The sequence below is a fragment of the Megascapheus bottae genome, chromosome 26 (genome assembly GCF_031878675.1).
Source record: "Megascapheus bottae isolate mThoBot1 chromosome 26, mThoBot2.hap1, whole genome shotgun sequence".
NCBI lineage: Eukaryota > Metazoa > Chordata > Mammalia > Rodentia > Geomyidae > Megascapheus > Megascapheus bottae.
In genome coordinates this window covers 19,201,156-19,223,590 of record NC_143534.1, presented here as the reverse complement: position 1 = coordinate 19,223,590, position 22,435 = coordinate 19,201,156, and the positions used below count along the sequence as shown (strand labels likewise).

Here is a 22,435-nt window from a genome sequence, read left to right as displayed (position 1 = left end):
CCAAATAAATAAGTTTGAAGCAGCAGCAGTCAAAGGCCCTTTTATCCTGGGAACCCATGAACTTCTGCCACGAACCCCTGTGAGACTCTTCTGGGGATGGGTAGTTGTTTTAAGCTTCATATGTGAATATGGAAGATGGACAACTAGTTGCTAGGAAGAACTGATACTCATCCATATCAATTCCTTAAGTGATATGTTCTTTCTTTTTTTGTGCCAGTACTGGGCTTTACATTCAGGACCTTCTGCTCTCTCTTAGCTTTTTCCAGTTAAAGATGCTGCATCTCTTCCAGCTTTTTGCTGGTTAATTGAAGATCAGTTTTATAGATGTTTTGCCCAGTAGGCTTCGTGTTCCGGATTGAGTAATGAGGATTTCAGTTGTGAAGCACCAGTGCCTGGCTTCCATTTTCTTGACTTTATTGAAAATACTCAACATCCAATATCTTCATCTCCTGTGGTTACAAGACTTTCAGAAACCAACTATTTCTCTTCTCATGGTGACATTTGCCACTGGACTTGGTATACATCAGCTTTTCTTACACAGTCACTGCATTTCCTCTTTCTTTTCAGGCTTCAGAACTAGCGACTTTAATTCAGACAAAGAGAGAGCTTGGTTGCAGAGCTACCTATATCCAGACTATCGAAGAAGGAATTAATACACACACTCACGCAGCCAAAGATTTCTGGAAGCTTCTGGGTGGCCAAACCACTTACCAATGTAAGAATTTCCTATCCTTACAACTTGACTATCTTGTCTTATCTCCCTTAGTACATTGTTCTACCCTAGCTCCTTTTCCATGTCAAGTGTGATTCTTTCTTATTATTCTCACCCCAAAGATGCTGGAGACCCAAAAGAAGATGAACTGTATGAGACAGCCATCATAGAAACAAACTGCATTTACCGTTTGATGGAGGACAAGCTGGTTCCCGACGATGACTACTGGGGGAAGATGCCCAAATGCTCTCTCTTGCAGCCCAAAGAGGTATGGAGAATGCTCTCCCCAGGTCAGATACACCATGGACCAGGACAGACACCCAGCGCTCTCATCCTAGGGCTATCCAGCATTGTGGACTGTTTGTGCCCAATATAAGTTATCTGGCTTTCTAGCTGATTGTCCATCACTGCAGCTCTTCTAGGATATCTTTGTGGGACTTCAAACCATGATTGCCTTCTACAATTGATACTGTAGATGTTCCACATCTAAAAACTAATTCTAACCATTGTCTAGAGGTAGTATGGATCACTGAGGGGGCATAGGTTTTACACAAAATGTAAATATTACTTTGCCTTGTCTGTTGAATTTTGTGAAAGGATGAAAAAAATTTACAAGTAAGTTTCAGGAATAATTCATATATTTATATATATATATATATATTTAAGTTATGGCTTAAGAGTTCAGAAGAGGAAATCTGAAACTGGAGATTCAGAATAAGAAGTCTGGCTGACAGGGTCTCAGGCCCTTTTCCTGTATTGGTTATGCTGCTAGATTTATATCATCACTACCTGACTCAGTAGCCCCAGGGACCTGATTCCTCTCTAACCCATCCTCAAAGTGGACAAATTATTTTCTGCCATTTCTTCAGGTCCTGGTGTTTGATTTTGGCAGTGAAGTTTACGTGTGGCATGGGAAAGAGGTCACCTTGGCCCAAAGGAAAATAGCTTTTCAGCTGGCTAAGCACTTATGGAACGGAACCTTTGACTACGAGAACTGTGACATCAATCCTCTGGACCCTGGAGAATGTAATCCACTCATCCCCAGGTATCCCTACAGGCATGTGCTGAGTCCCCGAGGATGGAGGGCAGAGGGCCTAGACCCTCTCTGCCAGCCTCAATTCTTCCCAGTCACCCTCTGCTACTCTTTAGAGCAGAGCTTGAAGTTTTTCATACAATGATTACCAGCCTTGGACCAGGAATATTCACAAAAGATTCTTGAGCTTTTTCACTAATATAGAAAAAATATGGGATGTTATGGCTGTCAGGAAGACATTTGGTGTTTATATTTGGTGTTTTGTGTGTGTGTTTGTTTGTTCATGTGCCAGTGCTCAGGGATTTCTCACTTTGGGTGCAGATTATGTATCTTAAAAGCATCCAGGGGACTTTAAGATGCAACTAGGATGACATATCCATCTTTTTTGAATGAGAGAGAGAGAGACAAAGAGAGACGGGGGAGGGAGGGAAGGAGGGGGGAAGGAAGGGAGGAAGGAAGGAAAGAAGGAAGGAAGGAAGGAAGGAAGGTAGGAAGGAAGGAAGGGAGGGAGAAGGAAGCTGGCTCTGGTGGCCCACACCTATAGAACTAATTATGCAGAAAGCTGAGATCTGAGGATCACAGTTCACATTCAGCTTGGCAGGAAAGTTCATGAGACTCTTATCTCCAATTAACAACCGTTTTCCAAACCAGAAGTGGAGCTGTGGCTCAAAGTGGTCGAGTACTAGTCTTAAGCATAAAAACCAAGGGACAGTGCCCAGGCCCTGAGTTCAAGCCCTACAATCAACCAACCAACAAACAAATAAATACAAAAAGGAGATAAATACCTAGCTTCTTGGGAGGCAGAGATCAGGGATCACAGTTTGAGGCCAGCTCAGGTATAAAAGTTCACAAGACTCCATTTTTCCACAGGCTAGTTGAAAAGGCACACCCTGTTATCCCAGCTTCAGAGGTAGGACAGTGGCTGAGTACAGCTATGCTTGCCTGTCACCCCAAGCCCAGACAGGGAGATCACAGTCGGTGCCGCTGGGGAATTAAGCAAGACCCTACCTTGAAAACAACTGACACAAAACAGGGTTGGAGGTATGGCCCAAGTGGTAGAGCATCTACCTCGCAAGCACAAGTCCTTGAGTTCAATTCTCAGTACCAAGGTGAAGTAATTTGTCCCCAGGAAGCCATATAAATGGCACTGCCCTTCTGTCAGGATCGTACACTGAATTCTACAGTCTCCTACTCAATGCACTACATTTCATGGAGAAGATGCTTTCTAAAGTGGAAGCCAGAGACAAGAAGCTATAAAAGTTTCTGTAGTCCTCTTAGCAAGTCTGCAGAGTAAGGTGTGTAGAAAAAGACATTTTCTAATGGAGATTGTAGCCTTTTAGTGTAGTTGTGATCTTTCCTTAATGGTTGATATGTGATTGCTAAAATCCACTGAGGACTTGAAATGAAGGCATTTGGATAATTGCACACTGTACTTCATTCACCCCCATCTTCCATCAAAGCATGCAGCCTCCTTCATGTGCTTTTGCTTATGACATCAGGAACTATGGTCTTGACCAAGTAGAAGGTGTGCACATACCAGTTCCTGGGGCTTGAACTCAGAGCCTCACATTTCCACCTAGCTATTTGCTCAAAATTGGAACTCTATCAATTGAGTCATACCCCTACTTACAGATTTTTGCAGGGGCATTCCCAGGAAGAACTTTCTAGAATGCAAGAGAAGCCCAGACCACACACCTCAAGCACATCAGCACTAACCTTTACAAGGCTCCAGGCTAAAACTAACACTATATCACTTACTTGGTAAAATAAGGAAAAGCAAACCATTTGTTCAATATGCTACTCGTGGTCTATGACATTTTTCATTAGTAATGCATGAAGCCGGGTGTGGTGGCTCACACCTGTAATCCTAGCTACATGGGAGGCTGAGATCTGAGGATCAAGGTTCAAAGCCAGCCCAGGCACAAAAGGACCTGAGACTCTTATCTCCAATTAACTTTTAGAAAACAGAAAACGGGAAGTGGGGCTTGGCCCAAGGGTAGGGTGGTAACCTTGAGCTGAAGAGCTCAGGGACAGAGCCCAGCCCAAGACAAGTTCAAGCCTCATGACCCCCCCCAAAAAAAAATAGTCATGCATGAGTATATGTGTGAGTATGAGTGTGCGATCTAAAAGACACTATCTTTTCATTTTGTTATTGTTGTTGTTCAATGCTAGCGCTCTCCCTTTGAGCCCACTGAGCCATAGCTTCAAGCTTTTTGCTAGTTCATTAAAGATAAGAGTCTCATGGACTTTTCTGCCAGGCTTGCTTTGAAACATTCTCAGATCTCAGCCTCCTGAGAAGCTAGAATTACAGGCACCAGTAACAAGTCTGTCATGACTCGACTCAGCTGCATTCTTTTCTCCCCCACTCCAATCTTTCAGGAAAGGACAAGGACGTCCTGATTGGGCAATATTTGGGAGACTTACTGAACACAATGAGACTATTTTGTTCAAAGAGAAATTTCTAGATTGGACTGAATTGAAGAGACCTACAGAGAAGAACACAGGGGAACTTACCCCACAGAAGGTAAGATAGTGACTAGCCTCAAACTTGGGCTATACCAGGGGTATGGCCTAGTGGTAGAGTGCTCTCCTTGCATGTACAAAGTCCTGGGTTCAATCCCCCAATACCATATATATAGAAAAAGCGGGAAGTAGTACTGTGGCTTAAGTGGTAGAGCACTAGCCTTGAGAATGCTCAAGGACAGTGCCCAAGGCCCTGAGCTGGCACCCAAAAAAAATTAAAAAGTGGCCATGTTATTAAAAACTTCCCAGAGTGCATAGTCCCAGTTACATTCTAGCATTGCTTTGCTGTCAGAATTCAGCTTCCCACATTCTTTTCCCTAAATACAGCCTTCAGACAACCCAAGACAAAGTGTCAAAGCTATATTTTCACACTGTACCATTAATAATAATTGAATCAGTGTTGGGATATAACTCGGGAATAAGTAATTGCCTAGCATGCAGGAGGCCCTGAATCATCCCCATCACCACAAAAAGCAAATGATGGTTCTAGCAACCTAAGAGAAGAAATGGCTAAATAGCTGAGCCCTGGGGGCTCACGCCTCTAATCCTAGCTACTCAGGAGGCTGAGGTCTGAGGATCCCTATTCAGAGCCAGCCTATGCAGGAAAGTCCATGAGAATCTTACCTCCATTTAATCATCAAAAAGCCAGAAGCAGAGCTGTGGCTTAAGTGGTAGAGTGCCAGCCTTCTGAGGAAAAGCAAAGCTCAGGGACGTTATCTAGGCTCTGAGTTCAAGCCCCAGTACCAGAGCAACCACAACAACAAAAATTGTAGGATCAGAGGCAATTGAGCCCTTGCATATGTCCTTGCAGGACAATCCCAGAGCAGACATCAAGCCATGTGATGTGACCCGGATGGTAGCAATGCCCCAGGTGACAGCAAGCACGATCCTGGATGGGGTAAACGTTGGCCGTGGCTATGGCATGATAGAAGGGGAAGACAGGAGACAGTTTGAGATTTCCAGTGTCTCTGTGGATGTGTGGCATATCCTGGAATTTGACTACAGCCGGCTCCCCAGACAGAGCATCGGGCAGTTCCACGAGGGCGACGCTTATGTGGTCAAGTGGAAGTTCATGGTGAGCACTGCAGGTCAGTGAGCGCTGATGTCTTCTTCAACCAGAGAGGCTGGAATCCAAGCACAGGGCTGGGACTGAGGCCCTGCGTGCACGCTGGGAACCCTCCGCCGCTTGAGTACAGCACAGCAATCTAGCCCCATGTTCCTGAGTGTGTCAGTGAGAGGGTTCCTGACAGCCTGGCGTGGCTGGGGCATCCAGAAAGCAAATTTGCACATGGATGCTTGCTTCTCCACTGTTGCTCCCAGCCCTGCCCCACAGATTTGCTAGGGAAACAGTGATTGCCATGTGATTTTATGGTGCTTAAATGAAGAATTAACTAGTACTTATTGTTGGGATGCTTTAAACTAGAACCCACTGGCACTGTGACACTGTGACAACCTTCAGGTTGTTTTGTTTTGTGAATACCAGTACTGAGACATGAACTCAGAGTGGATGAGCTCTCACTCAACTTGCTTGCATGTCTGTTCCTCTACCACTTGAGCCGCAACTCCAGACCAGCATTTTGGTGGTTAATTAGATACAGAAACTTGAGAGTTTTTCTATTCAGGCTGGCGGGACAGGAGGTCATTGTGTCAGGCTGAAATAATGAACTATGCCACTGACTGCTAGAAAGGTGATCTTAGTGTGTGAAACTCTAGGGAACAAACTTTACAGCAGGTGGAGTTCCAAAAACACAAAAAGGGAGTTGAATGTTTACTAGAATAAACTGAAGTGAAATCATTAGGAAGAGGTGTATCTAAGGTGTCCAAAACCCTCATAGACTACGTAATGGGAGATGATGGGAAAAAAATGACTTGAACAGGAAACCTTTTGGTACTTCTTTCCAAAGAACACTCACTGCTCACTGCTAGCTTCCACAGCATTTATAAACGAGGTTACAGCTTTTTAAAACTCCAGCTGTCAAGGATAAGTTGGAAGCCTTATAATGGCAGTGTATCCTTTTGGGAGCAGAGGCTAGAGTAATAGCATCCGCAGAGAATCCTTCCCTCGTTTGTATTACTTTTTTGTTTGTTATTTGAGGTGACACCTCCACCTAGGTGAGCCTCAGTGATGAACGTGAAGCCCCTGGCTCTTTGAAAAGAATCTTAGATAAGTAAAGTTGTCTACTTTTAAAAACTAGTATTGTATTTTGTAAACAAGTCTTAAGTGTTTCTTTTGTCATTAAAGCCAGCCAGTCCTGCTGTCGTGTTCAGTACTGCTTCTTCATAACTAATGGTTTATCAGAGAGTGGTATAATGTGGAAATCATGTGTGTGTGTATGTGTGTGTGTGTGTGTGTGTGTGTGTGTGCGCGCGCGCGCACGAGCGTGCACACACATACGAATGTACCTTGGTCCCACTCTCTGTCAGCATTTCTCCTGTCACATATTTGGACAGGTTGTTTCCCCTGTCTAGGATGACAAAAGTTTCGCTCTGGGGCCCCTACACCCCCTTTTCAAGTATCCTCCTCATGCTTGGAAATATCAGTCAGCTGGGAGAAAGATGATTTTCTGTTTCTGTGGTAATATTGATCTGCTTCTAGTTGCGAGTGGTGTTGCCTCAGCTCTGGGCTCTGAAGCTGTTTCTGTACCTCCCATCCTCCCATCCCATGGAGAGAAGTGGTGAGGGATTCACTTCTCATCGGGCTTCTCAGCTGCTTACCTTACCCTGTACACTTCTGTGTTCTCAGTGGGAAGCCGACAAAAGGGAGAGCATCCAATCAGAGTGGCTGGCAAAGAGAAATGTGTGTACTTCTTCTGGCAAGGCCGGCACTCCACTGTGAGCGAGAAGGGAACGTCAGCTCTGATGACGGTGGAGTTGGATGAGGAAAGAGGGGCTCAAGTAAGTCCAGGGGAATGGCTATGGGACCCACAGCAGGACCTGGTCTGGTCTCTGAGGACTGACTCTAAGGACTAAAGACAGCATCATGCAAAGCATCTGTGGCCCTGGTTCTGCAGGTTTCAGGCTCTTTCTCCTACCTCACACACATCTATCCATTCTTTGTGAGCCACCAAAGCAGGTGCAAATGGCGATAGGTTTCCACCTAACGGGCATTCAAGGAATTACAAAGCAAAGTGATATCACTTGTAAAATTGGTGGAGATTTTCAAAATAAAAGGTCCTGAGTTGTCAAGGACCTAGCAGGATGGGCAGCCTCACACCACATGCTTGCCATGGGTACAACCAGCCTTCCATTGACCTAGAGGCCTTCTCCCAGGCCCACAGCTGCCCCAGAGCACCTTGCTGGAGACTGAGGCTTATGGAAGCCTTTGGAGGACATATAAAATTAAAACTACAGGACAGGTAGTAGGAAAGAGTACATTTCTCCAGAATTACTAAGGAAACAGTGATTAGTCATTTTCATTACTGAGAAGTATGCTTTCTTTAAAAATACCTTTAATTGTGTTTTATGCCCAGAAAGTGTGTTCGTGTGTGTGTGTATGTGTGTGTGTGTGTGTGTGTGTGTGTGTGTGTGTGTGTGTGTGTGTGTGTGTGTGTGTACTGGGGCTTGAACATAGAACCTGGGTACTGTCTTAGCTTTTTCACTCAAGGCTTTTTCATTCTACCACTTGAGCCACAGCTCCACTTCTAGCTTTCTGCTGGCTATTTAGAGGTAAGAGTCTCATGGATTTATCTGTCAGGCCTGACTTCGGATCCTCAGATCTCAACTCCCTAAGTAACTAGTCTAAAGGCATGAGCTACTGGAGCCCATTAGAATATAAAAATCTGTCTCAACAGAATATTCAGTGAGAGAATACTGATCAATGATGAAAATACAGATATAAAGCAACAAAAAACACTCCTACTTTCACTGAGGATAAAGTATCTGTCTGAGAAATGAGAATTTTAATGGTGCTTATCTAGACCATCGTGTTAGCACTGGCTTTTGTGAATATATGCCTCAAAGGATTTCAGGATTACTCCAACAAACAGTATTGTTTCCATGACTGCGTAGCCCATACCTCTGACCTGTCTTTGTGTGTTTAAACTTGAAGGTGCAGGTTCTGCAGGGAAAGGAACCCCCCTGTTTCCTGCAGTGTTTTCAGGGCGGGATGGTTGTGCACTCTGGTCGGCGAGAAGAGGAAGAAGAAAATGTGCAGAGTAAGTCCCTTTTTATTTTGTTTTGTTTGTGGTGGTGTGAAGGTCAAGCCTAAGGCTTCATTCTTGCCTTGCAAGCATTCTGAACTACATCCCCCAGGCCCACTGAGTCACTTTACTGGAATTCTTTATATGTGTGGTGCCTGTGTACATGCAGGAGTGTGTGTGTGTGTGTGTGTGTGTGTGTGTGTGTGTGTGTGTGTGTGTGTGTGTGTGTGTGGTGTGTGTGTTAGTATTGGAGCTTGAATTCAGGGTCATTTCCCTAGGTTTTTCCCTCAAGGCTGGTTCTACCACTTGAGCCACACCTCCACTTCTGGCTTTTTGGTGGTTAATTAGAGTCTCATAGTCTTGCCATCCAGGCTGGCTATGAACTTCAATCATAGGCTTCAGTCTCAGCCTCCTGAATAGCTAGAACCACGGATGTGAGCCACCAGCACCTGGTTCCTGGAATTCTATTTTGGGTTTTTCCTTTTTTCTGGGATAGGTATTGTTACAAGTAAGAGGCTTTGTATCAAAGCTATCTTCTGCTGTGGTTTTCCATGGAAGATTACGAATGTTTTCCTGAGAAATGAGCTTTATGGGGAGTCCATAATATTCTCCACCCAGCAAAATTTCCCTGAGATCTACCTTTGCATGTAGAGTTGGAGAGTTTCTTCATCTTGCAGTGAGTCCTTGCCATGGCTCTGAGTATATTTTTTTAGAAAGTATAGGAAAAACTATGTATCATCTATTATAAATTATTACTTTTGCTGGCTAGCAACAAAACAAACAAACAAAAAAGCCTTTAGAGCCTTAGGGCTTACTTTATAAATTTTGCAAAATCAATTTTTGTGCTGGGTGCTGGTAGCTCATGCCTATAATCTCGGCTACTCAGAAGGCCGAGATCAGAGGATCACAGTTCAAAGACAGCCCAGGCAGGAAAATCCATGAGATTTTCCACCACCAATTCCCCCCAGTTCCACCCATCCAAAAAAAGAAAAAAATATATATATAAGTAGAACTCTGGCTCAAGTAGTAGAACACCAGCTTGAACAAAAGAAGCTCAGGGACAGTGCTGGCCTCTGAGTTCAAGCCCCAGGACTGGCACACACACACACACACACACACACACACACACACACACACACACACACACACCTCCAGAGAGACTTGCTTTCTGGAAGGGCAGTTGCTGTTGTTGCTCCTGACTTGAGGCTGTAGCTCCAGGGTCTCTTTAGTCTCCTTCAGTCTGTGATGGATGATGGATGCAGTTGACTCTCCAGGATCCCTCATTCAACAAAGGCAGTTCTTCCTGTCCCTGATCCAGGTCCTAACTCTGTGCTGCCGCTGCCCCCTGCAGGTGAGTGGAGGCTGTACTGCGTTCGGGGTGAGGTGCCCATGGAGGGGAATTTGTTGGAGGTGGCGTGCCACTGCAGCAGCCTGAGATCCAGGACTTCGATGGTGGTTCTCAACGTGAACAAGGCCCTCATTTACCTGTGGCACGGATGTAAAGCCCAGGCCCACACAAAGGAGGTTGGGAGGACTGCAGCGAATAAGATCAAGGAACAGTGAGTGTGGGTCTATGTCTGTGGCATGCTTTCCCAGAGGGGCACAAGAAGGCTCAAGGACGAGGACAGTGTGGCACCCAGTGTGCTTATAAGGACGTCCACGAGGGATAGTGGTGAATGTGGGACCAGAATTACGTGAGCCAGCTTATCATCTTTCAAAGATAAATAAAAATCAAAAGGCAATTTGGATCATGCCTATTATATCCCAGTTACTTATAAGCAGAGGTCAGAAGAGCGCAGTTCACGGTTATGAATGAAGAGTTAATAAGACCCCATGTCAAAGATGTAGCTAGGTAGGGTAATGAGTGTGTGTGTGTGTGTGTGTGTGTGTGTGTGTGATCCCATCTAGACAGAGGAGGAGGCAGAAGAATTGTGGTCTCAAGGCCGGCCCAGGTGCAAAGCCATGCTCCTAGACTGTAGCTGCCCTCCAGATTTTTCACTCAGACCAGTGAGAGTGAAAAAAACAGCAAAGTACTCACTCGCCATTTATTCAACAAGTGTCGAGCACAGAGTCAGGGCAGAGGCATTCAACAGTGAAAAAACCAAGTCCTTTTCCCTGCGAAGTTCATGTTCTAGCAGGAAAGAAGGCATAAAAGATATTGAGCTATGCATAAAACATACGCTGTTATACATTCATCCCAGGGAATGAGTCAACCCCTGTCGTCTTAACACTGGGGCCACAGAATGCCTTCCCTTGCTAGGAGGAAGGGGGTGATCTGGAGTGGCTTTGAATGCTTGACACTTTCTTGTTTCTCCCATTCAGGTGTCCCCTGGAGGCAGGTTTGCACAGCAGTAGTAACGTGACAATACATGAGTGTGACGAAGGATCTGAGCCCTTAGGGTTCTGGGACGCCTTAGGAAGGAGGGACAGGAAAGCATACGATTGCATGCTTCAAGGTAATGCTAAAATCCATAGACATTCACTCACTCATTTATCCAATAAAGATTATTCAGCATGTGCTACATACATCACACCATGAACTAATCCAACAAAGACTCCAATCCAACAAAGAAGCCAACTGTTCTATTGAGTATAATTACAAAATTAAGTGTGGGTCTTCAAAAAGGTACAGGTAAAAGCTGGGTGTGGTAGCACATGCCTATTATCTTAGCACCATGGAGGCTAAAGAAAGGATCGTGAGGTTGAGGTCAGCCTGATTTATGGAATGAGACTGTCTCGAAATAAGCAAATCAATACATGGCAGTACAGCGGAAGGAGTTTGAGCATGGGGAGAGGGTTTGTTCTATTATTCCCCCAGGAAAAAGGTGCACATGGCTCCATGGGAAAGATTATATTTTCACAGGGCATTGGAGGTTGGTACGACTTGAAAGGAGGAGGTTCTAGAAAACTAAATGAACCTGTGGAATCATGTGCTGCTCAGCTTGGCCAATAGCCAGTGGACAGGACAGCAGAAACAGATCGAAGTCAAGCTGAGGAGAGCCTGGAACTCAAGGACCACAGTGAGGGCTCTACCATTCACATAAGTCACAGGAGGAAGGGGCAGCATACAAGGCAGTAAAAGCATGAGCTCATGAAAATGCTAATGGTCTGTGAAGGTGTGCTGTCAATGTGACAGAGAGTACAGAGACCGTCACTGAGTGCCATGATGATGAATCTGCTGAGGGGTGGCAGTTGAAGTTGGTAGACCCTGTGCTTAAAGCCGTAGCTCTTTACCTTTCAGGGATTTGTAGGTCCCTGGGAGAAAGTGGGGACCAGTCTTTAGAAAAGGGCAAACGTAAAAAATGCATATACGGTAGACTTGTGCACACGGTTTCTGTTCCTGCTTCTCAGTGTGTCCACTGGTCAAGATGTCGCATCCGTCTCCACAAGCTAAGCCCTCCCATCCTAGTAACCCCTGAGTCTTCTTTGATGTGGATATCGGAGGGGAACGAGTGGGTAGAATTGTATTAGAATTGTTTGCAGATATTGTACCCAAAACTGCAGAAAATTTTCAAGCATTGTGTACAGGAGAAAAAGGCATTGGATCCACAACTAGGAAACCTCTCCATTTTAAAGGATGTCCTTTCCATTGAATTATTAAGAAATTTATGATTCAGAGTGGAGACTTCTCAAATCAGAATGAGACAGGTGGAGAAAGTATGGTGAAAATTTTGAAGATGAAAATTTCCATTATAAGCACGATCGGGAGGGTTTGCTGAGGATGGCAAATGCAGGCCCCAATACAAATGGTTCTCAGTTCTTTATCACAACAGTTCCAACTCCTCATTTGGATGGGAAACATGTGGTGTTCAGACAAGTAATTAAAGGCATAGGTGTGGCAAGGATACTGGAAAATGTGGAAGTGAAAGGTGAAAACCCTGCCAAAGTGTGCATTATTGCAGAATGTGGAGAACTGAAGGAAGGAGATGATTGGGGAATATTCCCAAAAGATGGCTCTGGTGACAGTCATCCAGATTTCCCTGATGATGCAGATATAGATTTAAAAGATATGGATAAAGTTTTATTACTAGCAGAAGACTTAAAAAACATTGGAAATACTTTTTTCAAGTCTCAGAACTGGGAGATGGCTATTAAAAATATACAAGTTTTAAGATACTTGGATAGTTCAAAGACTGTTAATGAGAAAGCAGATACATCTAGACTACAGCCCATAGCTTTAAGCTGTGTGTTAAATATTGGTGCCTGTAAACTGAAGTTGTCAAATTGGCAGGGAGCAGTTGACAGTTGTTTGGAGGCGCTTGAAATAGACCCATCAAATATCAAAGCACTGTACTGCAGAGCTCAAGGATAGCAAGGATTAAAAAAATATGATCAAGCTTTGGCTGATCTTAAGCCCAGGAGATAGCACCAGAAGATAAAGCCATCCAGGCAGAATTGCTGAAAGTCAAACAAAAAATAAAGGCACAGAAAAAGAGAAGGTGGTATATGCAGAAATGCTTGCTTAATAAGGATTCACTTTTGCTTAAAAGTTACCCATTGATTATATAAAGATAGTAAGACAATATGGGTTCTAGGTAGGATTCCTAGTGTGTTTGCTTTGACACTTTAGTCCTTTGTTGTTTACAGTTAGAAATACTGATGGAGGTAACCTATTAATAAAATATTACAAAATGCAAAAAAAAAACGCGTATACAAAGTTCATGCCTATAATCCTGCCTATTCAGGAGGCTCAGGTCCAGAGATTCAGAGTTTGAAGCCAGCCTGGGCAGAAAAGTTTGCCAGACTCCATCCCAAAATAACCAGCAAAAAAGCTAGGCTGGAGGCATGGTTAAAGTGGTAGAGAGCCAGCCAAACAAGCCAAATGAACATGAGGCCCTAAGTTTAATCCCCTAGTATGAAGTAAATAAATGAATGCAATCCAGTGTTGTATAATCTGCTCTCTCACTTTATTATGACTAAGAGTCCAAGTCACTACAATTTAGACCATGACTACATGCTATCCACTGGATAACAGGCTTCTAGAATTGTGGAGTGGAATAATTTCCATAATGATGCAATATGAATAACAAAATAATCATGTTTATTTCTAATTAGGGTAGATTTTTTTTTAGACATCTAACTTCTTTCCTAAACTTTTGCATCCCTATAGTCTGTATCAGCATATGTCCCTAGAATATTTCTGCTAGTTGTCATTCCCAACACAGCCACAAATGCATTCACCTTTTGCTAATAATAAATGAGTAAGTTGGGGAAAAGAAACAATCAGCATTGATATAATGTCACTTGTTAATTGTGTATACTGGGAAATACTTTGTGTGTGCATATATGCATGTATATGTATGTGTGCATACGTGTGTTTGCAAATGTATGTGCATACACATTTTTAGCCACTGACATTTCTACTTTGATGAATGTTTTATCGTTCCCTGTGAATAATTTATTGAGGTATTTATCTTTTCCTTATTTATGTACCTTTAGTTTTTAACTAGTTTCTAATAATACAGCTATAACTCATTTCTACTTCACAGTTGTTCCCTATTTTGTTACCTGATTTTTCACTATTGAAGTTTTATGTACTGTGATGATTCTTTTTTAGTCTTACATAATTATTCCTTAGTCTTTTCTCTCCTGATTACTTCTTTTCCCATTACAGTGATTCGGCTTTCCCCTGTGTGAAGATGTAACAACGAAATTTCCCCCACACCCTCCCTGTATAACTGATATGAGTCAATAAAAAAAAAAGACCTTCCCTAGGCTGGAGCTGAGCTCAGTGACTGAGCACTTGCCTCCCATGCACAAGGGGTTCCATCCCCGCACTACTAAAGGAAGAAAGAAGTCCTTCCCTGTTTCTAAACGTAGACGAATCTTAGTCATGTTCCCCTGATCATGTGAATTAGGCCCTGTTTTCTGCCTTGATCTGTCAGGCACATAACCCATCTGGTGTCTTCAGCTTTGTTTTCTTTTCTTTCTAAGATCCTGGCAGTTTCAACTTCGCCCCCCGCCTGTTCATCCTCAGCAGCTCATCTGGGGATTTCTCGGCCACGGAATTTGTGTACCCTGCCCGAGCTCCCTCTGTGGTCAGCTCTATGCCCTTCCTGCAGGAGGACCTGTACAGTGCACCACAGCCAGGTGAGGCCTGCAGGCCTCAGCTTGGACTGAGCGCCTGCAGAGTGGCAGTCACTAGGCCACGCCCACTGCAGAACACCGCTTACCCCGAAGGGAAAGGGTATGAAGCCGCATGTTAATCGTTTCAAGCCATGAGGCTCAGTTACTTCCTGTGCCTATAAGACCCCATTAGTACAGTGAGGGCAGCAACATCAGACTGGACCTCAGCTCCTGTCCTAGGCTTCCCCTCAGACTTCATGGCCTTCAGTCATTGTCCTTGCTCTAGCTGTCATGATTGCATTTAATAACAAGGGCCAGGAGGGTGGCCTAGTGATAAAAGGCTAGCCTAGTATGCATGAAGCCCTGGGTTCAATTCCTCAGCACCACATACACAGAAAAAGCTGGAAGTGGAGCTGTGGATCAAGTGGTAGAGCACTTGCCTTGAGAAAGCCCAAGGACAGTTCCCAGCCCCTGAACTGGCAAAAAAAAAAAAAAAAAAAAAAAAAAAAAGAAAGAAAAGAAGGTAACTAGATAACTTGAGAAGGGTGAGCCTGGGAGAGGGGGAAAACGATGCAAGGAGTGGCATTGACTGAGATGCATTGTATTCATACATTGATATTTTGAGTTTACAACTACAATAGGAGACTTAAGAGACAGGGACTGTGTCTGCCAGGACTCCTCATTTTAGCAGATTAAGCAGAAATTTTCCCAGAAGTTTATGTCCCATCTGCCAGAATTTGTCACATGGCCACCTTAGCTGCCAAAGCAAAGGGCTGAGGTATAGGCATGGGCCATCTTCTGAGTTAACCAAAGAGAAGTGTTAGCCCAAGACTGCTAGATTCAATGTCAGGGCTATTTTCTACGAGGCTGTCACCTCAAGACAGAAGCCTCTGGGCTGTCACTCTAGTGGGGACACTCACTGAAGATTGGGCTTTACAGACCCTCCTCTTTCCTGCCAATCAAGTTGGTGGGGAGCTGTGCCTGACTTCCTGATTGTCTCTTGTCATGATTCCAGGCGCAGCCAGGCACTTCCCCCTTAGACATAGAGCCCAGGTTACCAACAAACTTGACCACTGCACATGTCATGCGTGAGGGACACATTAATGTCCAGAGGAACGGTTGCTCTCATCCTGTGCCTGGCCATAAGATGAATAATCAACCTCCACTGGGCTCTTCAAGTATAGTCTTCCCAGAATCCCACAGTACATTCTAGGAAAGGATTCCGGCGAGCCAAGCTGGAGAACCATGGACTTACATCAGTGCTCAGTAGTCAGGTATGGACACAGATGTCACTGAGCTGAGGACAGGCAAGTTGTGCTCCATGTTCCCACAATGCTTTGTGGAGATCCTTGGGAACAAAAAGCTGCTTGACACTTGGCACAGCCCTCGCCACATCTAAGAAGGCCTGAGGATGAGCTGGGGAAAAGGAGGATTTGGAAAAGTAAGAAGAGGGGCATATATCTTGTACTCTCTGCCTAGGGGCCTTTTCTGAGATGAGTTAATCTCAGAGGGCTGGAGCCTGCCAGTGTCCCTTCACCCTGAGCCTCAGGGAGAAGTCTCCATCTCGGGCAGAGTGTGTCAGAAGCAGCCATGAAAGAGTTCCTGATGGTCTGGCTCTGTCCTTCCCTCAGCTCTTTTCCTGGTTGACAATCACCATGAAGTATACCTCTGGCAAGGATGGTGGCCCATCGAGAACAAGATCACTGGCTCTGCCCGCATCCGCTGGGCCTCTGACCGGAAGAGCGCCATGGAGACGGTCCTGCAGTACTGCCGAGGTGAGGGAGGTCCAGAACCAGGGAAGAGCAGCCAGAGGCCCAGGTCCACATTTCTTCCTGTGCATGGCACAGCCTGGCATGTAACAAGGAAGCCAGTGCCCTTCTGAGCATGTGAGGCATAGTTTAAGATCCGTACGTTCTCATTTGCCAGCTCAAGTGAGGATTCATTTCTCTCTCTCATATGGTGAGACCGCATAACTTGTGTCAGAAATGACTTGGGTTTTACACAGGAATAAAGACACTAACTTAGAAGGAACTCAGCTAGGCAAAGCTTACTTCTACAGCAGGGTACAGCCAACCAAAATTCTGGCAAGCAGGCACACAGCGCCCTAACCCAGCAGGCCACACCTCTCAGCTAAGATTGTCTGAGCCCAGGTTCACAGCCTGCAAAAGAATGTGGCTCAATTAGCAGGATATACCTAAAATTCACGGAGCATCTAACAGGATGTTTTAATTAAGGTGTATCAAGAAGAGGATGTAAGTAAAATGTAATCAGCAAGGGCTAAACCAGGATCTTTTCAGAAAAACGAATTCTCATAAGATTGACAGAAAGAAAGCAACCCATTTTGATAGACACTTTTCTCACATTTGTTACCCTAAGTGTGCATTATGGAACATCCCGGACTAAAACTCTGACATTCATGCTACAGGACATGTGGTGTGCCTCCACAGGTCATGTGCAAAATAGAAATCACCCGAAACTTGGCTGAAAAACCACTGTCAACTATTGTAGCATTCATTATTATTTTTACTATTCTCCCTCCCTTTTTTTTCCCCTTTGACTTCTAGTTACCCAGATGTGGTAGTTTATGCTGTAATTCCAGTTGCTTGGGAGATGGAGGGAGGAAGATTTTTGTCTAAGGCTCGTCAAGACCAAAGTTTGAGACCTTGTAAACTGGGGGGGGGGGGGGAGAGCAATGTATGTGGCTTATCAAGTACGTTCACCTGCCTTGCAAGCCTGAGGCCTTGAATTCAATCCTCAGTACTAGGGGAAGAGAAAATAGCAAAATCATGGGGTATTTTTTAGCATACCTCCACATAAAATATGTAGTCTTCTGCATAAATTTAAGGAATCTATAGTGAATGTTTTATCTGAATGTTGCTTATCTTAACGTTGATTATCTTAGCATCACTGAACATATGCAGTTGTGTTTTTTCTTGAAAAGCCTTCCTAATAGATTTCTAAATTTTCCACCAAATATGAAAGCTATAAAAGACAGTACCATTGGCCATCTAATGCAATTGAAGCTCATTCTGTGTGGTGAGGTGAGGTGAGAAGAATGCTGCACAGGTAACTAGCGGGAGACAAATACCCACCCAGGAGCGCCAGGTCTCGGCTTCAGCCACCCTAGTATCCAGAAGCTTTTTGTTAGTCTCAGGACTGAAGAGTCAGGTTGACTTCATGGCACTCTGTTGTGTATGGCATCAAATCCACATTTTAAACTTGAAATCAGGAGTTCTGAACAAAGAAACCAAGATTCCAAGGGCAGGGAGAGAAAAGATGAAAAGACAGGATCCTTGTATCCCCTGACATTGTTTACATTCTGTGCCACCACAGGAAAGAACCTTAAGAAGCCACCCCCCAAGTCTTACCTCATCCATGCTGGTCTCGAGCCCCTGACATTCACCAACATGTTTCCCTGCTGGGAGCACAGAGAGGACATTGCTGAGGTCACAGAAATGGTAAGCACGTGTCTTCGCAGTGCCCTTTCAAAGGGGGTACGTACAATACGGAAAGGCAGGTAGATTCAAAGTTCAAAGCCAGCCTAGGGCTCACAGCACTCTGTCAGGAAAAAGGAGGGAAGGAAGGAAGAGAGGGAGGGAGGGAGGGAGGAAGGAAGGAAGGAAGGAAGGAAGGAAGGAAGGAAGGAAGGAAGGAAGGAAAGAAGGAGGGAGGGAAGGGAGAGAGGAAGGAAGGAAGGAAGGAAGGAAGGAAGGAAGGAAGGAAGGAAGGAAGGAAGGAAGGAAGGAAGGAAGGAAAGGAAGGGAGGAAGGGATTAGTTTAGGAAGAAGAGAAGCCTAACAGGAAATCAGTTGGACTAGTCTGATAATTTTCTATACATGGAACTCAGTCTTCTTTAAATACATATAAGTGGAGGTGAATTTAATTGCTTTGGAGACTACAAATAAACTGCTGTCTTTTCATTTTGTTAGCTAAAACCTGTTGCTTCTCAAGGCTCACAAAATAAATGTTTCAGAGATTAGCCTCAGGTTAACAAAAAAAAAAAACAAACGTTGATCTAAGGTGTGTTCAAAAAAGTAAGGGACTTGGAGAATGGTGACATATTCATGGCCAGGTGTTGCTGAATGTTTCCTTCTTTTCAGCCTGGCATCAGTGGATCAATATAATCCCAGCTACTCAGGAGGCTGAGATCTGAGGATCAAAGTTTGAATCTAGCCTGGGCAGCAAAGTCTGTGAGATTCCTATCTCCAATTAACTACCAAAAATCTGGAGGTGGAGCTGTGGCTTATGTGATAGAGTGCTAACATTGAGCAAAAAAAGTTCCAGGACAGTGCCCAGACCCTGATTTCAATCCCAAGGACTGGGACTTGAAAAGATTTGTCTTTTATGTATCCATCTGATATCAAATGGAACATTCATTACAACTTCTACCTACCAGAATCTTATTATCTAGAATTTTTATTTTGATAGTACTGCAAATTGAATTTAGGACCTGTTGCTTGCTAGACAGGTGCTCTACCCACTGAGCCATGCCTGCTAACATGCCTTTATGTAGCCACAGGATTTCGTCTTCATAGGAACGGACTGATGACCTCAGCCTGATCTCTGATAGAAAGCAACATGTTACGGATGTTAATAAATACGAGCAAATCAGCCCAGAGGCTCCAGGCATTTCCAACACCATACCAACCTCATGCAGGGTGGAAATCACCCTCACATCCCCACATTCACTGTAGGTCACCAGGTATCAGCGAGGATGGCATGATGTGTTGTACAAACCTGTGGGATTTCAGCCAGGAGGAAGGGGGGGGCCTCCTCCACAGCAAGCCGTACTAATTAATTAAGATTTACTAAGTGCTTGTCCTGACTGGGCACCGCTCCAAACACTTTCCATTTATTTTCTTACTTAATTATCAGAATGGTCTATTAAGATTCGGCGTATGATTATTATTATCCCTATTTTGCCAGTATATGCACAGAGACACAAAAGGTGGAGTTACTTGTCCCGTGTCTCCAAACCAGCAGGAGAAGAACCAGATATGAGCACAGGCAAGCTCACTTTAACACGCACTTCCAAAATCCCACCACTGGCTAGCTCCATATACTGCTGAATTTGCCAACCGTTTGTGGTCATCCTTGCCACCCAAAAGTAGGGTAACCCATGTAGGATCCAGGTTTAATGGAGGAAGACAATTTACCCTGTGTAATCCCCTCACACGAAATGCACACGTGGTTTTAGAAAGAAAAAAAGGGGGAAAGAGGAAATGGAAAGAAGGAAGGGAGGAAGAAAGAAAGGTTGATCCATGACCAGAATATTCTAGGTACATTTGTGTGTGTGTGTGTGTGTGTGTGTGTGTGTGTGTGTGTGTGTGTGTGAGAGAGAGAGAGAGAGAGAGACAGAGAGACAGAGACAGAGAGACAGAGACAGAGAGACAGAGACAGACAGAGGGAAAGGAAGAGGGGGGAAGTGAGAGAGAGAGAGAGAAGAGAGAGATGGGCATACAGAGCACAAATGCCATTTATTTGGAAGCTTCTAAGTGTTTAAACTTTGAATCCAATAATCCTATTCTTTAATTCACTTAGGAGAAAGTGAGGTTTTTTTGAGGCAGTACTATTACAGGATTTATCTGACACTTTATGGTAGGATGAGGAACATAAAAGCCAGGCAGGATGTGACCTTTTGCATTCAAGCCTGGTCCCTCCCTTGGCAGTGAGAAGCAGTGAGCCCACCTCTCTCAGGCCGTGGCACCGATAGGACAGGGCTGTGTGTTCACTAGCATGTGATCTTCTGTGGCACACACCAAGCTTTCTCTTCCTCTCCTATCTAGGACACGGAGGTTTCCAATCAGATCACCCTTGTGGAAGATGTCTTAGCCACGCTCTGTAAAACCATCTACCCACTGGCCGATCTCCTGGCCAGGCCACTCCCAGAAGGAGTTGATCCTCTAAAGCTTGAGATTTATCTCACTGATGAAGACTTTGAGGTGAGTGGCCTTTGGTTGGGATGTTACCCCCACAATACCTGGAGTTTTGGCATCCTCTCACACAGTGGGCATTTCTTGTCTCCTCCAGTTTGCGCTAGATATGACAAGAGACGAATACAGTGCACTGCCCACCTGGAAACAGGTGAATCTGAAGAAAGCAAAAGGCCTGTTCTGAGTGCGACCGATCCTGGGACCTCATGGTCACCTTCAGTACCACAGGACCCCCCAAAATGGATACTTTTTTTGGACTGGTATTTTTTTTAATATTTTGAGATCAGAAGGTTTTCATAAACCCCAAAGCTGATCTTATTAACTATACTGCTTGTCCTGGAGTTGTGTATTTTGTAAATGTTTTAAGAGAACTCTTTGGAAATGTACTTTCCACAATTCAGCAGGTGATATCAATTAAAGCATTTCTCCATGCACTTGACCAGTGATTTAGAGCCTCCACCATGCTCTGCCCCCTTCCCTTGACTACACATGGCCGATGTTTTTGTAGCAGTTCTCTTTATAAAAGTGTTATTTTGATAGTTTGTGGATTCTAAAAAATATATATATTTATATAAACACCATATGAATCAAAATATGTATTTAAAAAGCAATATGTATTCATTCGCTTTTAATTTCTTTCTTTTTTTGATGTCAAAATATTATTGCAAGATAGTTAAAAGTGCTTCTGTTGGCTTCGGTTTGCCACCCATCTGGATCCTCACCTTTACAGAAGCATTTCCTATCACATTAGGTCTGACTTGTTTTGAGTACTGCTTCTGGTGCTAAAATGAACAGAAAAAATTGTACCGAGTGTCATGGACTCTGAAGAATCTATGCAAATCTACCTTTATTATCTCCCCAGCAATATATAGTGCCTTGTTTCTATGTACAGTTTATATACAGAAAAGTTTGCTCTGCCCTTTTGATGATGGTTTCAAATGTTGCCTATGGTTTTACTCTCAAATAGTAGAAAGAAAAACATCTCAATTTCTAATACCCATTGTAAACCTTCGCAATGTCATTTTGTGACATAAGGACCCCCCCCCCTACAAAAAATAAAACAAAACTTCCAAATAATCACAATTCATTGATTGGTTTACATTGACTTCCAAGCAGCTTCCTTTGTGTGGGGCAGGGGGAATCATTATTGTCAATCAAGTAACAACATATTGCCATTAAATAATTAACTGCTAAAAATCTGAATGTCACAGCAAGATTTAATATACACAATATCATGAGATTAAATAGATACTTGACCTCTAAGTACTTTAAGAAGGACATATTATTAAGATCATTATTCATCAGAAGCTTTTAATCCTCTAGTTGCCCCCAACATTTGATTTCAGGAATTATTAAAAGTGAGTATCTAAGATGAGTTAGAAAATTCCTCCTATGTTCTGAAAATTCCAAAGCTCGGGCTAAGGGTATAGCTCAATGGAAAGAGGTCTTGACTTGCTAGCCTCCCCCAAGCCAGTAAATAAATAAAGCTGGGTTTGGTGGTACTTGGAAACAAATCTAGAAAGATTGGTATGGGTTTTTTTTTCATCTGAGAGATCCTATCAGGGGCTGGGGCAAGAAGGGGGAAATTAAAAGTAAAAAGCTCAATGTGGCTCAAGTACTGGAGAGCACAAGGCCCTAATTCAGTCCCTTGTACTATCCCCACCACCCCTCACCCCACAAAGCTATGGTTTTGATCTACAGCCAGGCCCCTCCCCTGCCCTCTTCTCACAGTCACCTTGAGCTTCATATGCCCACCCTGGGACTGCACAGGGTCTGGGGCCTGGACATGCCACTTCCTGATTGTGTAGTTTCAGGTAGTTTTGGCCAGTCACTGAAGAGCCCTGCCTTGATTTCCTTAAGAAAAGAAACAATAACTTGCCATCTTGCCAGCATCACAACTGAGAGATTGTTTGAAAATTATAGTGCTACTTACCTACTGGCATTCATATTCTTGCCATGGTAGCTGAAATAGGAAAGCAAGAGCTTTATGAGGAACCGCTTGGAGATTTCAGATTAAATAAAACGAAAT

General features: G+C 44.0%; 1 protein-coding gene and 1 pseudogene across 4 annotated transcripts in view; both read left to right on the top strand.

Annotated features, from left to right (window-relative positions):
• Window positions 1-21,603, top strand: part of Svil (supervillin) — an 82,025-nt gene extending 60,422 nt beyond the window's left edge. For all 4 annotated transcript variants that reach the window (XM_090319092.1, XM_090319093.1, XM_090319091.1 and 1 more), the window contains 14 exons: window positions 568-715; window positions 835-980; window positions 1,582-1,757; window positions 4,125-4,269; window positions 5,080-5,356; window positions 7,012-7,163; window positions 8,317-8,422; window positions 9,759-9,966; window positions 10,730-10,863; window positions 14,342-14,497; window positions 16,105-16,248; window positions 17,807-17,931; window positions 20,260-20,415; window positions 20,504-21,603. In XM_090319092.1, coding sequence (XP_090175218.1) covers window positions 568-715; window positions 835-980; window positions 1,582-1,757; window positions 4,125-4,269; window positions 5,080-5,356; window positions 7,012-7,163; window positions 8,317-8,422; window positions 9,759-9,966; window positions 10,730-10,863; window positions 14,342-14,497; window positions 16,105-16,248; window positions 17,807-17,931; window positions 20,260-20,415; window positions 20,504-20,590 — 2,160 coding nt within the window. In that variant the 3' untranslated portion in view covers window positions 20,591-21,603. The remainder of the gene's footprint in view (window positions 1-567; window positions 716-834; window positions 981-1,581; window positions 1,758-4,124; window positions 4,270-5,079; window positions 5,357-7,011; window positions 7,164-8,316; window positions 8,423-9,758; window positions 9,967-10,729; window positions 10,864-14,341; window positions 14,498-16,104; window positions 16,249-17,806; window positions 17,932-20,259; window positions 20,416-20,503) is intronic.
• LOC150046034 (peptidyl-prolyl cis-trans isomerase D pseudogene) lies at window positions 11,208-13,560 on the top strand (annotated as a pseudogene).
• Window positions 21,604-22,435: the final 832 nt, after the last annotated feature.